The following is an 18,277-nucleotide window of genomic DNA, read 5'->3' as shown; positions in this document are numbered from 1 at the left end:
GTCCGATCACAGCGGAGCGCCGGAGCCTCGAGGGCGGGATGATTCGTGACAAGCTGCACACAAAGGGTTAATCCGGACCAAATATTCTCATTACAAATTACTAAGAAATGACTGACTGAGCGCGAAAGTCGCTGTATACAGGCTCATGGCGCTGTTCACACTGCAAACCTGAAAATAAAGACTGATGATCCTGAGAAGAGAAGACACAACATCCGCAGGGACCGGTCCTGTGATAATAAACCCGCCTGCTGAAAAGGAACCGCAGCTGCGCAGACAACACTCCGCTAACTGCGACAAAAGCTGCACGCTGCGGCCGCCAGGCTCTACTGAATGAAGCTGCGGCGAGAGGCGCAATATATAAGGTGTGGGCGGGGTCTAGACAAACCACGCCCCATCAACAACATGCGGCGATTGAGGGCATCACGTGATCTATTAACCTCTTACCGGCAGTGCGCAGGCGCCGAGTGAGTGGTATTTCCGGTTACGAGTTCATGTGACAGAAAAGAAGATCCGGAGATCAAGCAGCCGGGTGAGAACGGAGACCGGGACGGCCCGTTATAGGGAGGAGGAGGAGGTGACCCGGGCACGGCCCGTTATAGGGAGGAGGAGGAGGTGACCCGGGCACGGCCCGTTATAGGGAGGAGGAGGAGGTGACCTGGGCACGGCCCGTTATAGGGAGGAGGAGGAGGTGACCTGGGCACGGCCCGTTATAGGGAGGAGGAGGAGGTGACCCGGGCACGGCCCGTTATAGGGAGGAGGAGGAGGTGACCTGGGCACGGCCCGTTATAGGGAGGAGGAGGAGGAGGAGGTGACCCGGGCACGGCCCGTTATAGGGAGGAGGAGGCGGTGGTGACCCGGGCACGGCCCGTTATAGGGAGGAGGAGGAGGTGACCCGGGCACGGCCCGTTATAGGGAGGAGGAGGCGGTGGTGACCCGGGCACGGCCCGTTATAGGGAGGAGGAGGAGGCGGTGGTGACCCGGGCACGGCCCGTTATAGGGAGGAGGAGGAGGTGACCCAGGCACGGCCCGTTATAGGGAGGAGGAGGAGGTGACCCGGGCACGGCCCGTTATAGGGAGGAGGAGGCGGTGGTGACCCGGGCACGGCCCGTTATAGGGAGGAGGAGGCGGTGGTGATCCGGGCACGGCCCGTTATAGGGAGGAGGAGGAGGAGGTGACCCGGGCACGGCCCGTTATAGGGAGGAGGAGGTGACCCGGGCACGGCCCGTTATAGGGAGGAGGAGGCGGTGGTGACCCGGGCACGGCCCGTTATAGGGAGGAGGAGGCGGTGGTGACCCGGGCACGGCCCGTTATAGGGAGGAGGAGGAGGTGACCCGGGCACGGCCCGTTATAGGGAGGAGGAGGCGGTGGTGACCCGGGCACGGCCCGTTATAGGGAGGAGGAGGCGGTGGTGATCCGGGCACGGCCCGTTATAGGGAGGAGGAGGAGGAGGTGACCCGGGCACGGCCCGTTATAGGGAGGAGGAGGTGACCCGGGCACGGTCCGTTATAGGGAGGAGGAGGCGGTGGTGACCCGGGCACGGCCCGTTATAGGGAGGAGGAGGCGGTGGTGACCCGGGCACGGCCCGTTATAGGGAGGAGGAGGAGGTGACCCGGGCACGGCCCGTTATAGGGAGGAGGAGGCGGTGGTGACCCGGGCACGGCCCGTTATAGGGAGGAGGAGGAGGCGGTGGTGACCCGGGCACGGCCCGTTATAGGGAGGAGGAGGAGGTGACCCAGGCACGGCCCGTTATAGGGAGGAGGAGGAGGTGACCCGGGCACGGCCCGTTATAGGGAGGAGGAGGCGGTGGTGACCCGGGCACGGCCCGTTATAGGGAGGAGGAGGAGGTGGCCCGTTATAGGGAGGAGGAGGAGGAGGAGGTGACCCGGGCACGGCCCGTTATAGGGAGGAGGAGGCGGTGGTGATCCGGGCACGGCCCGTTATAGGGAGGAGGAGGAGGAGGTGACCCGGGCACGGCCCGTTATAGGGAGGAGGTGACCCGGGCACGGCCCGTTATAGGGAGGAGGTGACCCGGGCACGGCCCGTTATAGGGAGGAGGTGACCCGGGCACGGCCCGTTATAGGGAGGAGGAGGCGGTGGTGACCCGGGCACGGCCCGTTATAGGGAGGAGGAGGAGGTGACCCGGGCACGGCCCGTTATAGGGAGGAGGAGGAGGAGGTGACCCGGGCACGGCCCGTTATAGGGAGGAGGAGGAGGAGGTGACCCGGGCACGGCCCGTTATAGGGAGGAGGAGGAGGAGGTGACCCGGGCACGGCCCGTTATAGGGAGGAGGAGGAGGAGACCCGGGCACGGCCCATTATAGGGAGGAGGAGGAGGTGACCCGGGCACGGCCCGTTATAGGGAGGAGGAGGAGGAGGTGACCCGGGCACGGCCCGTTATAGGGAGGAGGAGGAGGAGGTGACCCGGGCACGGCCCGTTATAGGGAGGAGGAGGAGGAGGTGACCCGGGCACGGCCCGTTATAGGGAGGAGGAGGAGGTGACCCGGGCACGGCCCGTTATAGGGAGGAGGAGGCGGTGGTGACCCGGGCACGGCCCGTTATAGGGAGGAGGAGGAGGTGACCCGGGCACGGCCCGTTATAGGGAGGAGGAGGAGGAGGAGGTGACCCGGGCACAGCCCGTTATAGGGAGGAGGAGGAGGAGGTGACCCGGGCACGGCCCGTTATAGGGAGGAGGAGGCGGTGGTGACCCGGGCACGGCCCGTTATAGGGAGGAGGTGACCCGGGCACGGCCCGTTATAGGGAGGAGGAGGAGGTGACCCGGGCACGGCCCGTTATAGGGAGGAGGAGGAGGAGGTGACCCGGGCACGGCCCGTTATAGGGAGGAGGAGGCGGTGGTGACCCGGGCACGGCCCGTTATAGGGAGGAGGAGGCGGAGGTGACCCGGGCACGGCCCGTTATAGGGAGGAGGAGGAGGAGGTGACCCGGGCACGGCCCGTTATAGGGAGGAGGAGGCGGTGGTGACCCGGGCACGGCCCGTTATAGGGAGGAGGAGGCGGTGGTGACCCGGGCACGGCCCGTTATAGGGAGGAGGAGGTGACCCGGGCACAGCCCGTTATAGGGAGGAGGAGGAGGTGACCCGGGCACGGCCCGTTATAGGGAGGAGGAGGAGGAGGTGACCCGGGCACGGCCCGTTATAGGGAGGAGGAGGAGGTGACCCGGGCACGGCCCTTTATAGGGAGGAGGAGGAGGAGGTGACCCGGGCACGGCCCGTTATAGGGTGGAGGAGGAGGAGGTGACCCGGGCACGGCCCGTTATAGGGTGGAGGAGGAGGAGGTGACCCGGGCACGGCCCGTTATAGGGAGGAGGAGGCGGTGGTGACCCGGACACGGCCCGTTATAGGGAGGAGGAGGCGGTGGTGACCCGGGCACGGCCCGTTATAGGGAGGAGGAGGCGGTGGTGACCCGGGCACGGCCCGTTATAGGGAGGAGGAGGCGGTGGTGACCCGGGCACGGCCCGTTATAGGGAGGAGGAGGAGGAGGTGACCCGGGCACGGCCCGTTATAGGGAGGAGGTGACCTGGGCACGGCCCGTTATAGGGAGGAGGTGACCCGGGCACGGCCCGTTATAGGGAGGAGGAGGAGGAGGTGGTGACCCGGGCACGGCCCGTTATAGGGAGGAGGAGGCGGTGGTGACCCGGGCACGGCCCGTTATAGGGAGGAGGAGGAGGTGACCCGGGCACGGCCCGTTATAGGGAGGAGAGGAGGTGACCCGGGCACGGCCCGTTATAGGGAGGAGGAGGAGGAGGTGACCCGGGCACGGCCCGTTATAGGGAGGAGGAGGAGGAGGTGACCCGGGCACGGCCCGTTGTAGTGAGGAGGTGACCCGGGCACGGCCCGTTGTAGTGAGGAGGTGACCCGGGCACGGCCCGTTGTAGGGAGGAGGTGACCCGGGCACGGCCCGTTGTAGGGAGGAGGTGACCCGGGCACGGCCCGTTGTAGGGAGGAGGAGGCGACCCGGGCACGGCCCGTTGTAGGGAGGAGGAGGCGACCCGGGCACGGCCCGTTGTAGGGAGGAGGAGGCGACCCGGGCACGGCCCGTTGTAGGGAGGAGGAGGCGACCCGGGCACGGCCCGTTGTAGGGAGGAGGAGGCGACCCGGGCACGGCCCGTTGTAGGGAGGAGGAGGCAGCGACCCGGTCACGGCCCGTTATAGGGAGGAGGAGGCAGCGACCCGGGCACGGCCCGTTATAGGGAGGAGGAGGAGGCGACCCGAGCACGGCCCGTTATAGGGAGGAGGAGGAGGCGACCCGAGCACGGCCCGTTATAGGGAGGAGGAGGCGACCCGAGCACGGCCCGTTATAGGGAGGAGGAGGAGGTGACCCGGGCACGGCCCGTTATAGGGAGGAGGAGGAGGTGACCCGGGCACGGCCCGTTATAGGGAGGAGGAGGAGGAGGTGACCCGGGCAAGGCCCGTTATAGGGAGGAGGAGGAGGAGGTGACCCGGGCAAGGCTCGTTATAGGGAGGAGGAGGAGGAGGAGGTGACCTGGGCACGGCCCGTTATAGGGAGGAGGAGGAGGTGACCCGGGCACGGCCCGTTATAGGGAGGAGGAGGAGGTGACCTGGGCACGGCCCGTTATAGGGAGGAGGAGGAGGAGGTGACCCGGGCACGGCCCGTTATAGGGAGGAGGAGGCGGTGGTGACCCGGGCACGGCCCGTTATAGGGAGGAGGAGGAGGTGACCCGGGCACGGCCCGTTATAGGGAGGAGGAGGCGGTGGTGACCCGGGCACGGCCCGTTATAGGGAGGAGGAGGAGGCGGTGGTGACCCGGGCACGGCCCGTTATAGGGAGGAGGAGGAGGTGACCCAGGCACGGCCCGTTATAGGGAGGAGGAGGAGGTGACCCGGGCACGGCCCGTTATAGGGAGGAGGAGGCGGTGGTGACCCGGGCACGGCCCGTTATAGGGAGGAGGAGGAGGTGGCCCGTTATAGGGAGGAGGAGGAGGAGGAGGTGACCCGGGCACGGCCCGTTATAGGGAGGAGGAGGCGGTGGTGATCCGGGCACGGCCCGTTATAGGGAGGAGGAGGAGGAGGTGACCCGGGCACGGCCCGTTATAGGGAGGAGGTGACCCGGGCACGGCCCGTTATAGGGAGGAGGTGACCCGGGCACGGCCCGTTATAGGGAGGAGGAGGCGGTGGTGACCCGGGCACGGCCCGTTATAGGGAGGAGGAGGCGGTGGTGACCCGGGCACGGCCCGTTATAGGGAGGAGGAGGAGGTGACCCGGGCACGGCCCGTTATAGGGAGGAGGAGGAGGTGACCCGGGCACGGCCCGTTATAGGGAGGAGGAGGCGGTGGTGACCCGGGCACGGCCCGTTATAGGGAGGAGGAGGAGGCGGTGGTGACCCGGGCACGGCCCGTTATAGGGAGGAGGAGGAGGTGACCCAGGCACGGCCCGTTATAGGGAGGAGGAGGAGGTGACCCGGGCACGGCCCGTTATAGGGAGGAGGAGGCGGTGGTGACCCGGGCACGGCCCGTTATAGGGAGGAGGAGGAGGTGGCCCGTTATAGGGAGGAGGAGGAGGTGACCCGGGCACGGCCCGTTATAGGGAGGAGGAGGCGGTGGTGATCCGGGCACGGCCCGTTATAGGGAGGAGGAGGAGGAGGTGACCCGGGCACGGCCCGTTATAGGGAGGAGGTGACCCGGGCACGGCCCGTTATAGGGAGGAGGTGACCCGGGCACGGCCCGTTATAGGGAGGAGGTGACCCGGGCACGGCCCGTTATAGGGAGGAGGTGACCCGGGCACGGCCCGTTATAGGGAGGAGGAGGCGGTGGTGACCCGGGCACGGCCCGTTATAGGGAGGAGGAGGAGGTGACCCGGGCACGGCCCGTTATAGGGAGGAGGAGGAGGAGGAGGTGACCCGGGCACGGCCCGTTATAGGGAGGAGGAGGAGGAGGTGACCCGGGCACGGCCCGTTATAGGGAGGAGGAGGAGGAGGTGACCCGGGCACGGCCCGTTATAGGGAGGAGGAGGAGGAGGAGACCCGGGCACGGCCCGTTATAGGGAGGAGGAGGAGGTGACCCGGGCACGGCCCGTTATAGGGAGGAGGAGGAGGAGGTGACCCGGGCACGGCCCGTTATAGGGAGGAGGAGGAGGAGGTGACCCGGGCACGGCCCGTTATAGGGAGGAGGAGGAGGAGGTGACCCGGGCACGGCCCGTTATAGGGAGGAGGAGGAGGAGGTGACCCGGGCACGGCCCGTTATAGGGAGGAGGAGGAGGTGACCCGGGCACGGCCCGTTATAGGGAGGAGGAGGAGGTGACCCGGGCACAGCCCGTTATAGGGAGGAGGAGGAGGAGGAGGTGACCCGGGCACGGCCCGTTATAGGGAGGAGGAGGCGGTGGTGACCCGGGCACGGCCCGTTATAGGGAGGAGGTGACCCGGGCACGGCCCGTTATAGGGAGGAGGAGGAGGTGACCCGGGCACGGCCCGTTATAGGGAGGAGGAGGAGGAGGTGACCCGGGCACGGCCCGTTATAGGGAGGAGGAGGCGGTGGTGACCCGGGCACGGCCCGTTATAGGGAGGAGGAGGCGGAGGTGACCCGGGCACGGCCCGTTATAGGGAGGAGGTGGAGGAGGTGACCCGGGCACGGCCCGTTATAGGGAGGAGGAGGCGGTGGTGACCCGGGCACGGCCCGTTATAGGGAGGAGGAGGCGGTGGTGACCCGGGCACGGCCCGTTATAGGGAGGAGGAGGTGACCCGGGCACAGCCCGTTATAGGGAGGAGGAGGAGGTGACCCGGGCACGGCCCGTTATAGGGAGGAGGAGGAGGAGGTGACCCGGGCACGGCCCGTTATAGGGAGGAGGAGGCGGTGGTGACCCGGGCACGGCCCGTTATAGGGAGGAGGAGGAGGAGGAGGTGACCCGGGCACGGCCCTTTATAGGGAGGAGGAGGAGGAGGAGGTGACCCGGGCACGGCCCGTTATAGGGTGGAGGAGGAGGAGGTGACCCGGGCACGGCCCGTTATAGGGTGGAGGAGGAGGAGGTGACCCGGGCACGGCCCGTTATAGGGAGGAGGAGGCGGTGGTGACCCGGGCACGGCCCGTTATAGGGAGGAGGAGGCGGTGGTGACCCGGGCACGGCCCGTTATAGGGAGGAGGAGGCGGTGGTGACCCGGGCACGGCCCGTTATAGGGAGGAGGAGGCGGTGGTGACCCGGGCACGGCCCGTTATAGGGAGGAGGAGGAGGAGGTGACCCGGGCACGGCCCGTTATAGGGAGGAGGTGACCTGGGCACGGCCCGTTATAGGGAGGAGGTGACCCGGGCACGGCCCGTTATAGGGAGGAGGAGGAGGAGGTGGTGACCCGGGCACGGCCCGTTATAGGGAGGAGGAGGCGGTGGTGACCCGGGCACGGCCCGTTATAGGGAGGAGGAGGTGACCCGGGCACGGCCCGTTATAGGGAGGAGAGGAGGTGACCCGGGCACGGCCCGTTATAGGGAGGAGGAGGAGGAGGTGACCCGGGCACGGCCCGTTATAGGGAGGAGGAGGAGGAGGTGACCCGGGCACGGCCCGTTGTAGTGAGGAGGTGACCCGGGCACGGCCCGTTGTAGGGAGGAGGTGACCCGGGCACGGCCCGTTGTAGGGAGGAGGTGACCCGGGCACGGCCCGTTGTAGGGAGGAGGAGGCGACCCGGGCACGGCCCGTTGTAGGGAGGAGGAGGCGACCCGGGCACGGCCCGTTGTAGGGAGGAGGAGGCGACCCGGGCACGGCCCGTTGTAGGGAGGAGGAGGCGACCCGGGCACGGCCCGTTGTAGGGAGGAGGAGGCGACCCGGGCACGGCCCGTTGTAGGGAGGAGGAGGCGACCCGGGCACGGCCCGTTGTAGGGAGGAGGAGGCGACCCGGGCACGGCCCGTTGTAGGGAGGAGGAGGCAGCGACCCGGGCACGGCCCGTTATAGGGAGGAGGAGGAGGCGACCCGAGCACGGCCCGTTATAGGGAGGAGGAGGCGACCCGGGCACGGCCCGTTATAGGGAGGAGGAGGCGACCCGAGCACGGCCCGTTATAGGGAGGAGGAGGAGGTGACCCGGGCACGGCCCGTTATAGGGAGGAGGAGGAGGTGACCCGGGCAAGGCCCGTTATAGGGAGGAGGAGGAGGAGGTGACCCGGGCAAGGCCCGTTATAGGGAGGAGGAGGAGGAGGTGACCCGGGCAAGGCTCGTTATAGGGAGGAGGAGGAGGTGACCCGGGCAAGGCCCGTTATAGGGAGGAGGAGGTGACCCGGGCAAGGGCCGTTATAGCGAGGAGGAGGAGGTGACCCGGGCAAGGCCCGTTATAGGGAGGAGGAGGAGGTGACCCGGGCAAGGCCCGTTATAGGGAGGAGGAGGTGACCCGGGCAAGGCCCGTTATAGGGAGGAGGAGGTGACCCGGGCAAGGCCCGTTATAGGGAGGAGGAGGTGACCCGGGCAAGGGCCGTTATAGCGAGGAGGAGGAGGTGGTGACCCGGGCACGGCTCGTTATGGGGGAGGTGACCCGGGCACGGCTCGTTATGGGGGAGGTGACACTGTAATCTGTTCACAGATGACTCCGGACGATGGAGACGTTTACAGAGAAGAGGACACGTGACTCGCTCTCTGCCATGGTAGGAGTGGAGGATGTGTATTCTGTGACTTGTGGTTCCTTGTCTTCCAGCTTTTGATCTCCTCCTCTGGTCTCTTCAGGTGACGGTGACCTTTCAGGACGTGGCCGCTTGCTTTGAGGAGGAGGATTGGGACGTGATGGAGGAGTGGCAGCGAGAACACTACAGGACGGCCATGAAGGAGATTCACCGCGTCCTGCAGGATCTGGGTGAGAGGCCGGCAGCTCCGTCCAGTGGAGGCTACGGGGCGCTGCACCGCCCCTGACCGCTCCTGCTGTCATTTCACAAGTGCTATCCTCTAGTCACAGCCAGGGCTGCACACACAGCAACTGTTCTCCAGTCACATAAAGAGCTGCGGGTTAAGTTTGTTTGTTGGAAACTCCCCGAAGTGAATTCACATCTCTTATCCTGTGCGCTCTTGTAAAGTTTAGGTCTCGCTCCAGAAGGAAGGTGCAGTAGTCGGCTCTGCATGTGTCGCTGGCAGCTGCCTAAGGGTCCGGACACGGAGGATTCAGGGACCTCCGGTGATAGAGACAGGGATCTAGCAAGAGTCCATTACAACATACAGAATCCACCGCCCGTGTCCTGTGAACCGTCACATGCTGCTCGTACTCCTGCACCATGGTGTAACCATGAATGCCTTCCCCTGCTTCTTATACCTGTGTTCGAGTCTCCTGGGGCGGCGTCACAAAATCCCCAAAGTAGAAAAAGGACAGTAAAATCCTAGAGAGGTGAAAGCCAATCCTAGAATGTAGAATGGGCTGGCCATATCCTATATATATATATATATATATATATATATATATATATATATATATATATATAATGAAAGTATTGGCGCCCTTGAAATTATTCCAGAGAATGAAGTGTTTAGTCCCAGAACATTATTGAAATTTCACTTGTTTGTTATACACAGGTTTATTTCCTTTGTGTGTATTGGAACAACACAAAAAAAACAAGGCAAATTGGACACAATTGTTGGCACCTTTCCAAAATTGTGGGTAAACAACTTTGTTTCCAGCATGTGATGCTCGTTCACACTCACCTGAGGCAAGTAACAGGTGTGGGCAACATGAAAATCACACCTGACACCAGATAAAAAGGGGAGAAGTTGCCTCAATCTTTGCATTGTGTGTCTGTGTGTGCCACACTAAGCATGGAGGACAGAAAGAGGAGAAGAGAACTGTCTGAGGACATAAGTACAAAAATTATTGGACAATATCAACAATCTCAAGGTTACAAGTCCATCTCCAGAGATCTTGATGTTCCTTTGTCCACGGTGCGCAACGTGGACTGCAGAGAAAAAATTGATGAAAGGTTGTAATCCCTGATAGTCATAAGCAGCCCCAATCAAGATCCAAAGAAATGCAAGCTGTCCTGCAGGCTCAGGGGGCATCAGCGTGAATTATCCGTCCACATGAGAATGAAATGAAACGCTATGGCAGGAGACCCCGGAGAACCCCACTCCTGACGAGGACATAAAAATACCTAGACTGCAGAATGCCAAAATCTCTTGTGGAGAGATGAGGCCAAGATGGAGCTTTTTTTGTAAAGCATATTGTCAAGAAATCGTAGCCAGTGGGGGTCGCAACTGAACCCACTACGCTGTTATCTTTGGAGCTAACAGCTTTCTGCTGCCCCCTAACGTCCGTACAAGTACACGATTTAGCTGAGGAGGCAGCAGGCTGTCACCACGAATAGGCCAGTTATCGGGAAACTAACAGTGAGCGTATGGTGTATACCTCTCCGATTCCAATGCATGGAATATATGTATATACCCCCGATACGATCACTGCAAACTCCAAAATATCCCCAGACTACTCGCTGGCAAAACCAATTGTTTTTACAGGCTGACTGGACACCTGATGGGTAGTGTATGGCTTCGGGGTGCGGTTTACAGAACAAAAAGAACAGAACTATTACATTTTATATTTAATCCAGAATTATAGGCAGTGTTTATAAAGAAAAAAACAAAAGGGGACAAAACAATACAGCATATACAGTTACATAACATAAAAAGGAACAACAAAATAAACTTACTACGCAGATCACAGCGATGACTCAGTTTAGTGACTGAGACCGTTTCGATTGGAAACGTCCAGTGAACAGGATCGTGCGTACACCGATGTGTATTTCTCTACAGGAGCACAGATCATAATTAGCCTTGACCTTTTATCAGCACCTGAGTTACACCCACCCCCCTTGATGACCTCATGTGGGCTGGGTTGTGGGATATTCTCGGCCCTTCATGATTTTATTAAATTCCCAACATTAAAAATATCTCCAGCCGATCACAGAAATTCGAGATCACCACCATATATTTTTTATCGGGATTTTACTTTTCCTCAGAGACCAAAATGACATGGCTGTTGTCAGTGATCTGGTCACTATTGATTTGGGGCATATAGGCCAGTGTCAGTTCGGAGACAAAAAGTCTGGTGTAAATGTATAACATTTCCCCGGAAGGGAACAATGTATTTCCTGGAGACAAAAGGCACTTCCACCTCTCTATCTATGTATAAACACATGTCCCCATTGTTAGGCTGCCCCCTGAAAAGACCTTTCTTGCCCAATTACCTGTCCATTCTAAATCGGTCTCCCTCACAAGAGACACCCTCTTTCAGTCACATGGACTTCAAAAGGACTTTTATTTAGATTTGTCACTTCCCTATGTCCACTGTGCTATTTTACATAAAGGCAGCTTAGATTGCTAGCTCTTGTCTAGTACTGCAATTCTGCGTGAGAAAGGAGGAGGGAGGGGGATGAATGCCCTTTCACCAGTGGCTTTAGGGACCTTAATGTTTTCTATGACACACATCATTCTACTGTTTACCAAAAACTGACTGAGGACTACAAAGAAAATAACACCGTATCCACAGTCAGATATGCTGGAGGGTCACAGATGTTTTGGGGTTGTTTTGCTGCCTCTGGTACTGGGTGCCTTGACTGTGTGCAAGGCATCATGAAATCTGAAGATTACCAAAGGATTTTGGGTGGCAATGTAGTGCCCAGTGTCATAAAGCTGGGTTTGCGTCCTAGGTCATGGGTCTTCCAGCACGACAATGACCCCAAACATACTTCAAGAAGCCCCCAGAAATGGATAGAAAGAAAGTGCTGGAGTCGTTAAGTGGCAGCAATGAGTCCGGATCTAAATACCATTGATGACTGTGGAGAGATCTTACAATTGCTGTTGGGAGAAGACGTCTTCACATATGAGAGACCAGGAGCAGATTGTAAGAGGAGTCCAAGATCCCAGCTGAGGAGGAAGAAGCTGATGGTTATAGGAAGCGACTGACTGCAGCTATTTATTCCACAGGGTGCAACCAAATATTGAGTTCAGGGTGCCAACAATTTTGTCCAGACCATTTTTGGAGATTTGTGTGACATTATGTCCAATTTCCCTTTTTTATTTTCCTCTGTTTATTTGGGTTGTTCTAATCAGGGCTCTGGATTCCATTTTGGTGGCGTCGGTATAAAATGGAGTGATTGACTCCTAAAATATATAATAAATTGGGTTCAGTAGTGCAATGCAGGATCTGCTGTAAATGTTTACAGAAGAATTTGGGAAAGTGATGAAATGTCCTATAAATGTCTGTTTATTCCTGATGTAAGGATTTAGGCTTTTAGTTGAGCTGAATCTGTCAGGAGTTGATGGTTTTGCTTACTGACTCCACAGCCTTGGTTCCAATACACACAAAGGAAACAAACAAGTGTGTACCGAAGGAAACAAACAAACAAACAAGTGTGTACCGAAGGAAACAAACAAACAAACAAGTGTGTACCGAAGGAAACAAACAAACAAGTGTGTACCAAAGCATGTGAAATGCAATAATATTTTGGGAGAAATACTTCATTTTCTGGAACAATTTTGAGGGTGCCAACACTTTCGACCATGACTGGTAGGGAAGTATATGGTGTATACAGGGGGTATCTAGTGGTGACACTCCTCACTCTTCACTGCTGATCATTCTGTACAGTGTAGGAGCCGTTAGTTGTCAGTAATATGGTATTGTCTGTTCTGTACACAGATGAGGTGGCGGCCGTGTCGTCCTTCCTCTGCGTTGATTGTGTCCACCGTCATATACCCCGGAGTATATAGCCGGGATGGAGGGAGGGGGTAGTGATGGTGGCCGCTGTGTGATGCATTTACCATCATATTGTAAGATTCTGTGCAGCTCCTCGTCCTGCGATGACTGGGTGCCTAATCTTTTATGATGATAGCCCCCTGTTCACACAGATAACTATCAGCGTTGGAGACACCACGGTGATCTGAAACGCGCAGTGTTCGTTCACAGGACGGGCTGTGATGCTTTTCATGGATGATGGGTCTCCGTCCAGTTGCTTCCTTCCCTCCTGTTCAGCTTTTTACATCCGAGCCTCGTCCATATGAGTCGCAGCTTTTTTTTCCTCTTGTTACGTGTAAAGTTTAGTTTACCATTACTTTACTCCAGTTACATCCAGAGCTGCATTTTTCAGTCACAATCACATTTAGAGCTGTTTGCCACTCGCACCCAGTGCTTAAATGTAGCTATTATTCTCCAGTCACATCCAGAGCTGCATCCGCAGTGGATCTACTGCAGTCACTTCCAGAGCTGCAGACACTTCTGTTTCCCTCCAGTCACACCTCTCGCTACGGTCCCGGCTGTGAATGCTGTTCTGTAGGTGATGGGAGAACAAGTCACATCTAGAGCAGCATGTAGATTTGACCGGTTACCTCCAGAGCTGCAGTCACATCGATGGCTGCATTCAGTTTTTTGACTCCAGTGACATTGCAATCAGTCATTATTCACATCCAAGGCTGCATGGAATTCACAGTTCTTATACTCTAGTTACATCCAGAGCTCCGTCCGCAGCAGCTGGTTCATGGTTCTTCTGTTTCCAGGTTACAGGATCCTGAACCCAGAGCTGCTGGTGAAGATCGAGAGGTCCGGCAATCGTGAGCCGTCAACAAGTGAGTGCGAGCCGTATCGCCGCACGGTCAGTGTATAGTGCTCGGTGGTGGAGACGTTGTGTGGAGATGTGGACATCATGGTGGTGGCCGGTCGTGTGACTTCTTCATGCCTCTGTCTCGTGTCGCACTGACAGGTGCCGGCGTCCTCGTCCCGGACATTCTGCTAAAAATACGGCGCCATGAACTGGAGGAAATCGTCCCTGAAAAAGAGACGAGGGGACAACCGGAGGCGCAATCTATGCGAGGTCAGGTCTATGTGCAGGTCGTGTGACCATTGCCTAATAATCAGGCTCAGCGAGTGGCATGGGCTTGTAGAGCGATCACCGGGGAGGCAGGAGCTTTGGGATGGATGGCACAGCGCCTTGTCTCTTGTCTTGTGAGCTGACTGTATCTTACAGGAAGTCGAGCACGAAAACCGGAACGTCCAATGAAGGTCAAGCGGGAGAATGACTCGTATCACTCAGACTCCAGGGAGCAAGGTCAGTAGTGAACTCGTCTCCAGTCATGTAGTGTTATATTGGTCTCCTGCCTCCATTATTCCACTGCCTACATCATGGCGGCCTCCTGCCCCATTCCCTACCTGCATCATGGTGGTCTACTGAATGCTTCCTACTCCACCGGTCAAGTCCCTACATCCTGACAGGTACATAAGTTGAAAAAAGACTCCGGTCCATCAAGTTCAACCTTCCTCCACCAATTGTACATTCTGTTACTAGATTATCGATAACCCACAATGTTGTGTAGTGAGGAAATCATCCGGCCCTTGTATAAAGCTGTAGTGTCGGCCATCACTACCTCTTGTAGTCGACATTCAACAGCCTGACTGTAAAGAACCCTTTCCTGTTTAGCTGCTGGAATCGCCTTTCTTCCACATATAAAGAGCGCCCCCTGGTCCTTATTATGGTCTTTGAAAGGAATAAGTCATGTGCCGTCCTTCATACTATCCACACATATATTTATACATGTAAATGAGATCTCCTCTGAGGCATCGTTTTTCTAAGCTAAACAAGCCCAAATTTTCCAACCTCTCATCATAGACGAGGCCTTCCGGCCCGTGTAGCGTAGGCGGGGCCTTCCGGCCCTCGTAGCGTGGGCGGGGCCTTCCGGCCCTCGTAGTGTGGGCGGGGCCATCCGGCCCGTGTAGCGTGGGCGGGGCCTTCCATCCATAGTTGCCTGCCTTTGAACTGACTCTTAACTTCTGAATATTCTTTCTAAAAGGTAGAGCCCAAAACTGGATCCCATATTTTAGATGTGGCCTCACCAGTGATTTATAAAGGGGTAACAATAAGTTGGGATTACAGGATTTTATCTCTTTTATCCACCCTAAAATCTTGCTTGCTTTTGCGGCTGCTGCTTGGCATTGAGTACTGCTGCTCAGCTGACTTGTAACCAGAATCCCCATTCTTCTCCTGTTCTAATCAGGAGGAGGACCCCACATCCTTGCATATCAGCAGTCGCTTGTGGTCACCCAGAAAGGATCACTCCTTGCTGGCGGATCCACAGTTATACGTTAGATCACATAATCAGTAAAGTTGCGCCTTACGCCCCGTTACAATGTGCGTGCCGGACTTTCAGCTTGTTGAGGTCTTTGTGTAGTTGGGGCTGAGCACACTTTTACTTGTCATTTACATGAACAGTCTTCTGCTTTCTGTTATCAGCCACATCATCACCAGCTCCCGACGATCTCGTGGTTGTTGTGAAGCAGGAGGACGTGGAGGATGAGCAACACGTAGTTGCGGCAGAGCGGAACCCAGAGAGCGAGCGCCAGTCCCAAGATGACGAGGAGCGTCCCGATCCTGCCCCGAGTGAGTGACGTCTTCAGTCCCCCCCGTCGTCTTTATGTTTGGGGGTGGGAGTGTATAAAGATCACGTGACTCGGGGGAAGCTGACATCACATGACACACTTCTCCCAACCAACAGGAACAGAAGGAAACTTTTTTTTTTTTAAAGAAAACCAGGAGAATTTTGATTGCAGCTCTGGATGTAACTAGAGTATCGCTGGAAAAGCTGCTTGGAGTATAATTAACAGCGAAGCTCTGGATGTGACTGGAGCAGAACAATAATTGTGTATATACATCAGGGCTGCAGCAGCTTTACACTTAGTAATACCCCTTTTGCCTTTTTGCCTCCAGGGTTGACCCAGGAAAGGTTGGCTGAGGATCGGACCCCCAGAAAGCCCACAAAGCTGCTCTGCTCCACACCTCCGATCAGTCCCAAGGGTGATGACGCCTTTTTGTTTTCCACCACTGCCCTGAACAGACCCCAGGAATACCCTCTGGAGAAAGCCCTGGAGTTTGAGAAGTATCTGAGCAGCCTGACGCACCCGGCCCTCCTGATGAGGGAGCGGCCAGCACGCAGCGAGTTTGACCGCGGCTTCTACGAGAACTACAGCGTCCACAGCAAGCAGCGGCTGATGCTGATGGGGGAGAAGCGTTACCGCTGCACTGAATGTGGCAAAGGCTTCACCAGGAACTCCCACTTAAAGGCGCACCGTCGGATCCACACCGGGGAGCGCCCCTTTAAGTGCTCAGAGTGCAGCAAGACCTTCAGCGAGAACTCCCACCTGACCGTCCACCTTCGCGTCCACTCCGGCGAGAAGCGTTACAAGTGCAGCATGTGTGACAAGAGCTTCAGTGAGAACTCCAACCTTATCGTCCATCAGAGAATCCACACCGGGGAGAAGCCATACAAGTGCCCCGAGTGTGAGCTGTGCTTCAGCCAGCACTCCAGCCTGGTGCGGCACCGGCGCAAACACTCGGGGGCGCGACCGTACCAGTGTGCGCACTGCGAAAAGACATTCAGCCAGAAGGGTCACCTCAGCAACCACATCCGCACGCACACGGGAGAGCGCCCCTACAAGTGTTCGGAGTGCGGGAAGTCCTTCAGCGAACATTCCCACCTAACGGGCCACCAGAAAATACACACTGGGGAGAAACCATACACGTGTGACGTGTGCCACAAGTGCTTTAGCAAGATCTCCAACCTGAAGGCCCACCAGCAGATCCACACTGGCTTCCGGCCCTACATCTGCTCCCAGTGCGGAAAAAGCTTTACTCAGCACTCCACCCTGGTCCGACACCAGCGGGTCCACGCTGGAAAGCTGGACTCATTCTGGAGGAAACTGTATGAGGTGGAAGTCGCTCAAGACATCTCCTGGAAGGAGGAACTCAGCCCTGGGGAGCGAGAAACTGGGGAAGAACTCTCCTGTCCCTCCAGCCAGCAATGCTGACCTCCCAGTGGCTCCTGGCCTAGGAATGTGGCTACCGTCACCTTACTTCCCCCAGACCCCTGAAAGCCATGTATGCAGTGGTCTGGGTCTGAACAAATTCATGGCTGCTGCTAATAGAACTTCTTCTCTATCGGTCTTTCTTTCCCACGATCCCATCGTGTGACACTGGGAACTCTTGGGTGACAACCGGTACGTCTGCCCGTCCTGCTGACGGCAGCGGTCGTGGCTCCACTCTCTGTCCAGTGAATGAACGATGTATTGATATCTAACGAGTCCAATATGTTCAAGAAAGTTGGGTGCTGATTCTCGACCTCATTATTTGTCCCCGCCAGCTTTCCCAGTTACAGCGGCCCCTCCGAGCATTGTCCAGCGTTTGTTTTACCGTCATATTAGAAGTTATTATTACCGCCTCACATCTGTGGTGCTGACTCTCAGAGTATTGGAAGAAAGGGATAACTGTGGCCAGGATCCACGTAGAGCCCGGCCGTCCACGTGACTGTTCAACCGTTATATATGCAGGTCTGGATTTGCTGAATGTGTTTGGTGGTTTGTGGGTGGAGGGGGTTCACAATATGGAGGCGTCATCCTGTCTGCGACAGGAAGGTACTGTGTACACTACAGCTGAAATAAAGCCTCTGCTGGCAGTGACCGCTCTGCCGCCATGACAGTGGCTGTAACGTCTTCCTTTAAAAAGCAGAGCTGTCCCTTTAATTCGGTGTCTTATTTATGGATATTACAGTCCTTGCCTGGTACAGGAGGTGATGAGGCGTCTCCGCCACCGCCTGTGCCTGTCGTGCAGACTTTTTAGCCTTCTGCTTTAAAGGGGTACACCGGGAAAATAAAAATTCTACTGTTCCTGCACTCATCCACCTATAAAGATGAGATGTCCAGTGTAATTTTATGATCTTTATAACCCTTGTAAATTTCGAGTGACAGGAGCTGCTCCTCACTGCTTCCCCCCCCCTCCAGTCTGGGTCATTACATCACAAATGCTGCTCCCCCGTAAGGAACCGCCAGTGTGAGAAGAGGGGGTGTGTCCGCTACCCTGTTGTCTGCAGAGAAACAGCTATTGTATTAGACTGGCTGATAACAGCGGGGAGCTGCACATTGCTGTAATGTCCCAGAGGGGTGAGCAGTGAGGAGCAGCTTCTGTCACACCAGCCCACTGATAACTACCGCCCTCCACTATCACATACACCATGTATCACACATAACTACTGCCCTCCACTATCACATACACCGTGTATCACACATCACTACCGCCCTCCGCTATCACATACACTGTGTATCACACATCACTACCGCCCTCCGCTATCACATACACCGTGTATCACACACATCACTACCGCCCTCCACTATCACATACACCGTGTATCACACACATCACTACCGCCCTCCACTATCACACACACCGTGTATCACACATCACTACCGCCCTCCACCATCACATACACCGTGTATCACACATCACTACCGCCCTCCACTATCACATACACCGTGTATCACACACATCAC

General features: G+C 57.5%; 1 protein-coding gene across 1 annotated transcript; it reads left to right on the top strand.

The window, feature by feature from the left end:
- The first annotated feature begins 422 nt into the window (after positions 1-422).
- LOC141258668 (uncharacterized) lies at positions 423-17,427 on the top strand. Its single transcript, XM_073673643.1, has 8 exons — positions 423-529; positions 8,525-8,585; positions 8,665-8,791; positions 13,465-13,533; positions 13,668-13,778; positions 13,932-14,012; positions 15,192-15,338; positions 15,666-17,427. The coding sequence occupies exons 2-8, from the start codon at positions 8,538-8,540 to the stop codon at positions 16,760-16,762; spliced, it is 1,680 nt and encodes a 559-aa protein (XP_073529744.1). The 5' UTR covers positions 423-529; positions 8,525-8,537; the 3' UTR covers positions 16,763-17,427.
- The last annotated feature ends 850 nt before the right edge of the window (positions 17,428-18,277 follow it).

The sequence above is a fragment of the Phyllobates terribilis genome, unplaced genomic scaffold (genome assembly GCF_046119375.1).
Source record: "Phyllobates terribilis strain yellow unplaced genomic scaffold, ASM4611937v1 Scaffold_3__8_contigs__length_932513732, whole genome shotgun sequence".
In the NCBI taxonomy this organism is placed as follows: Eukaryota; Metazoa; Chordata; class Amphibia; order Anura; family Dendrobatidae; genus Phyllobates; species Phyllobates terribilis.
The sequence above is the reverse complement of the archived record's forward strand: the minus strand, read 5'-3'. Positions and strand labels throughout refer to the sequence as shown.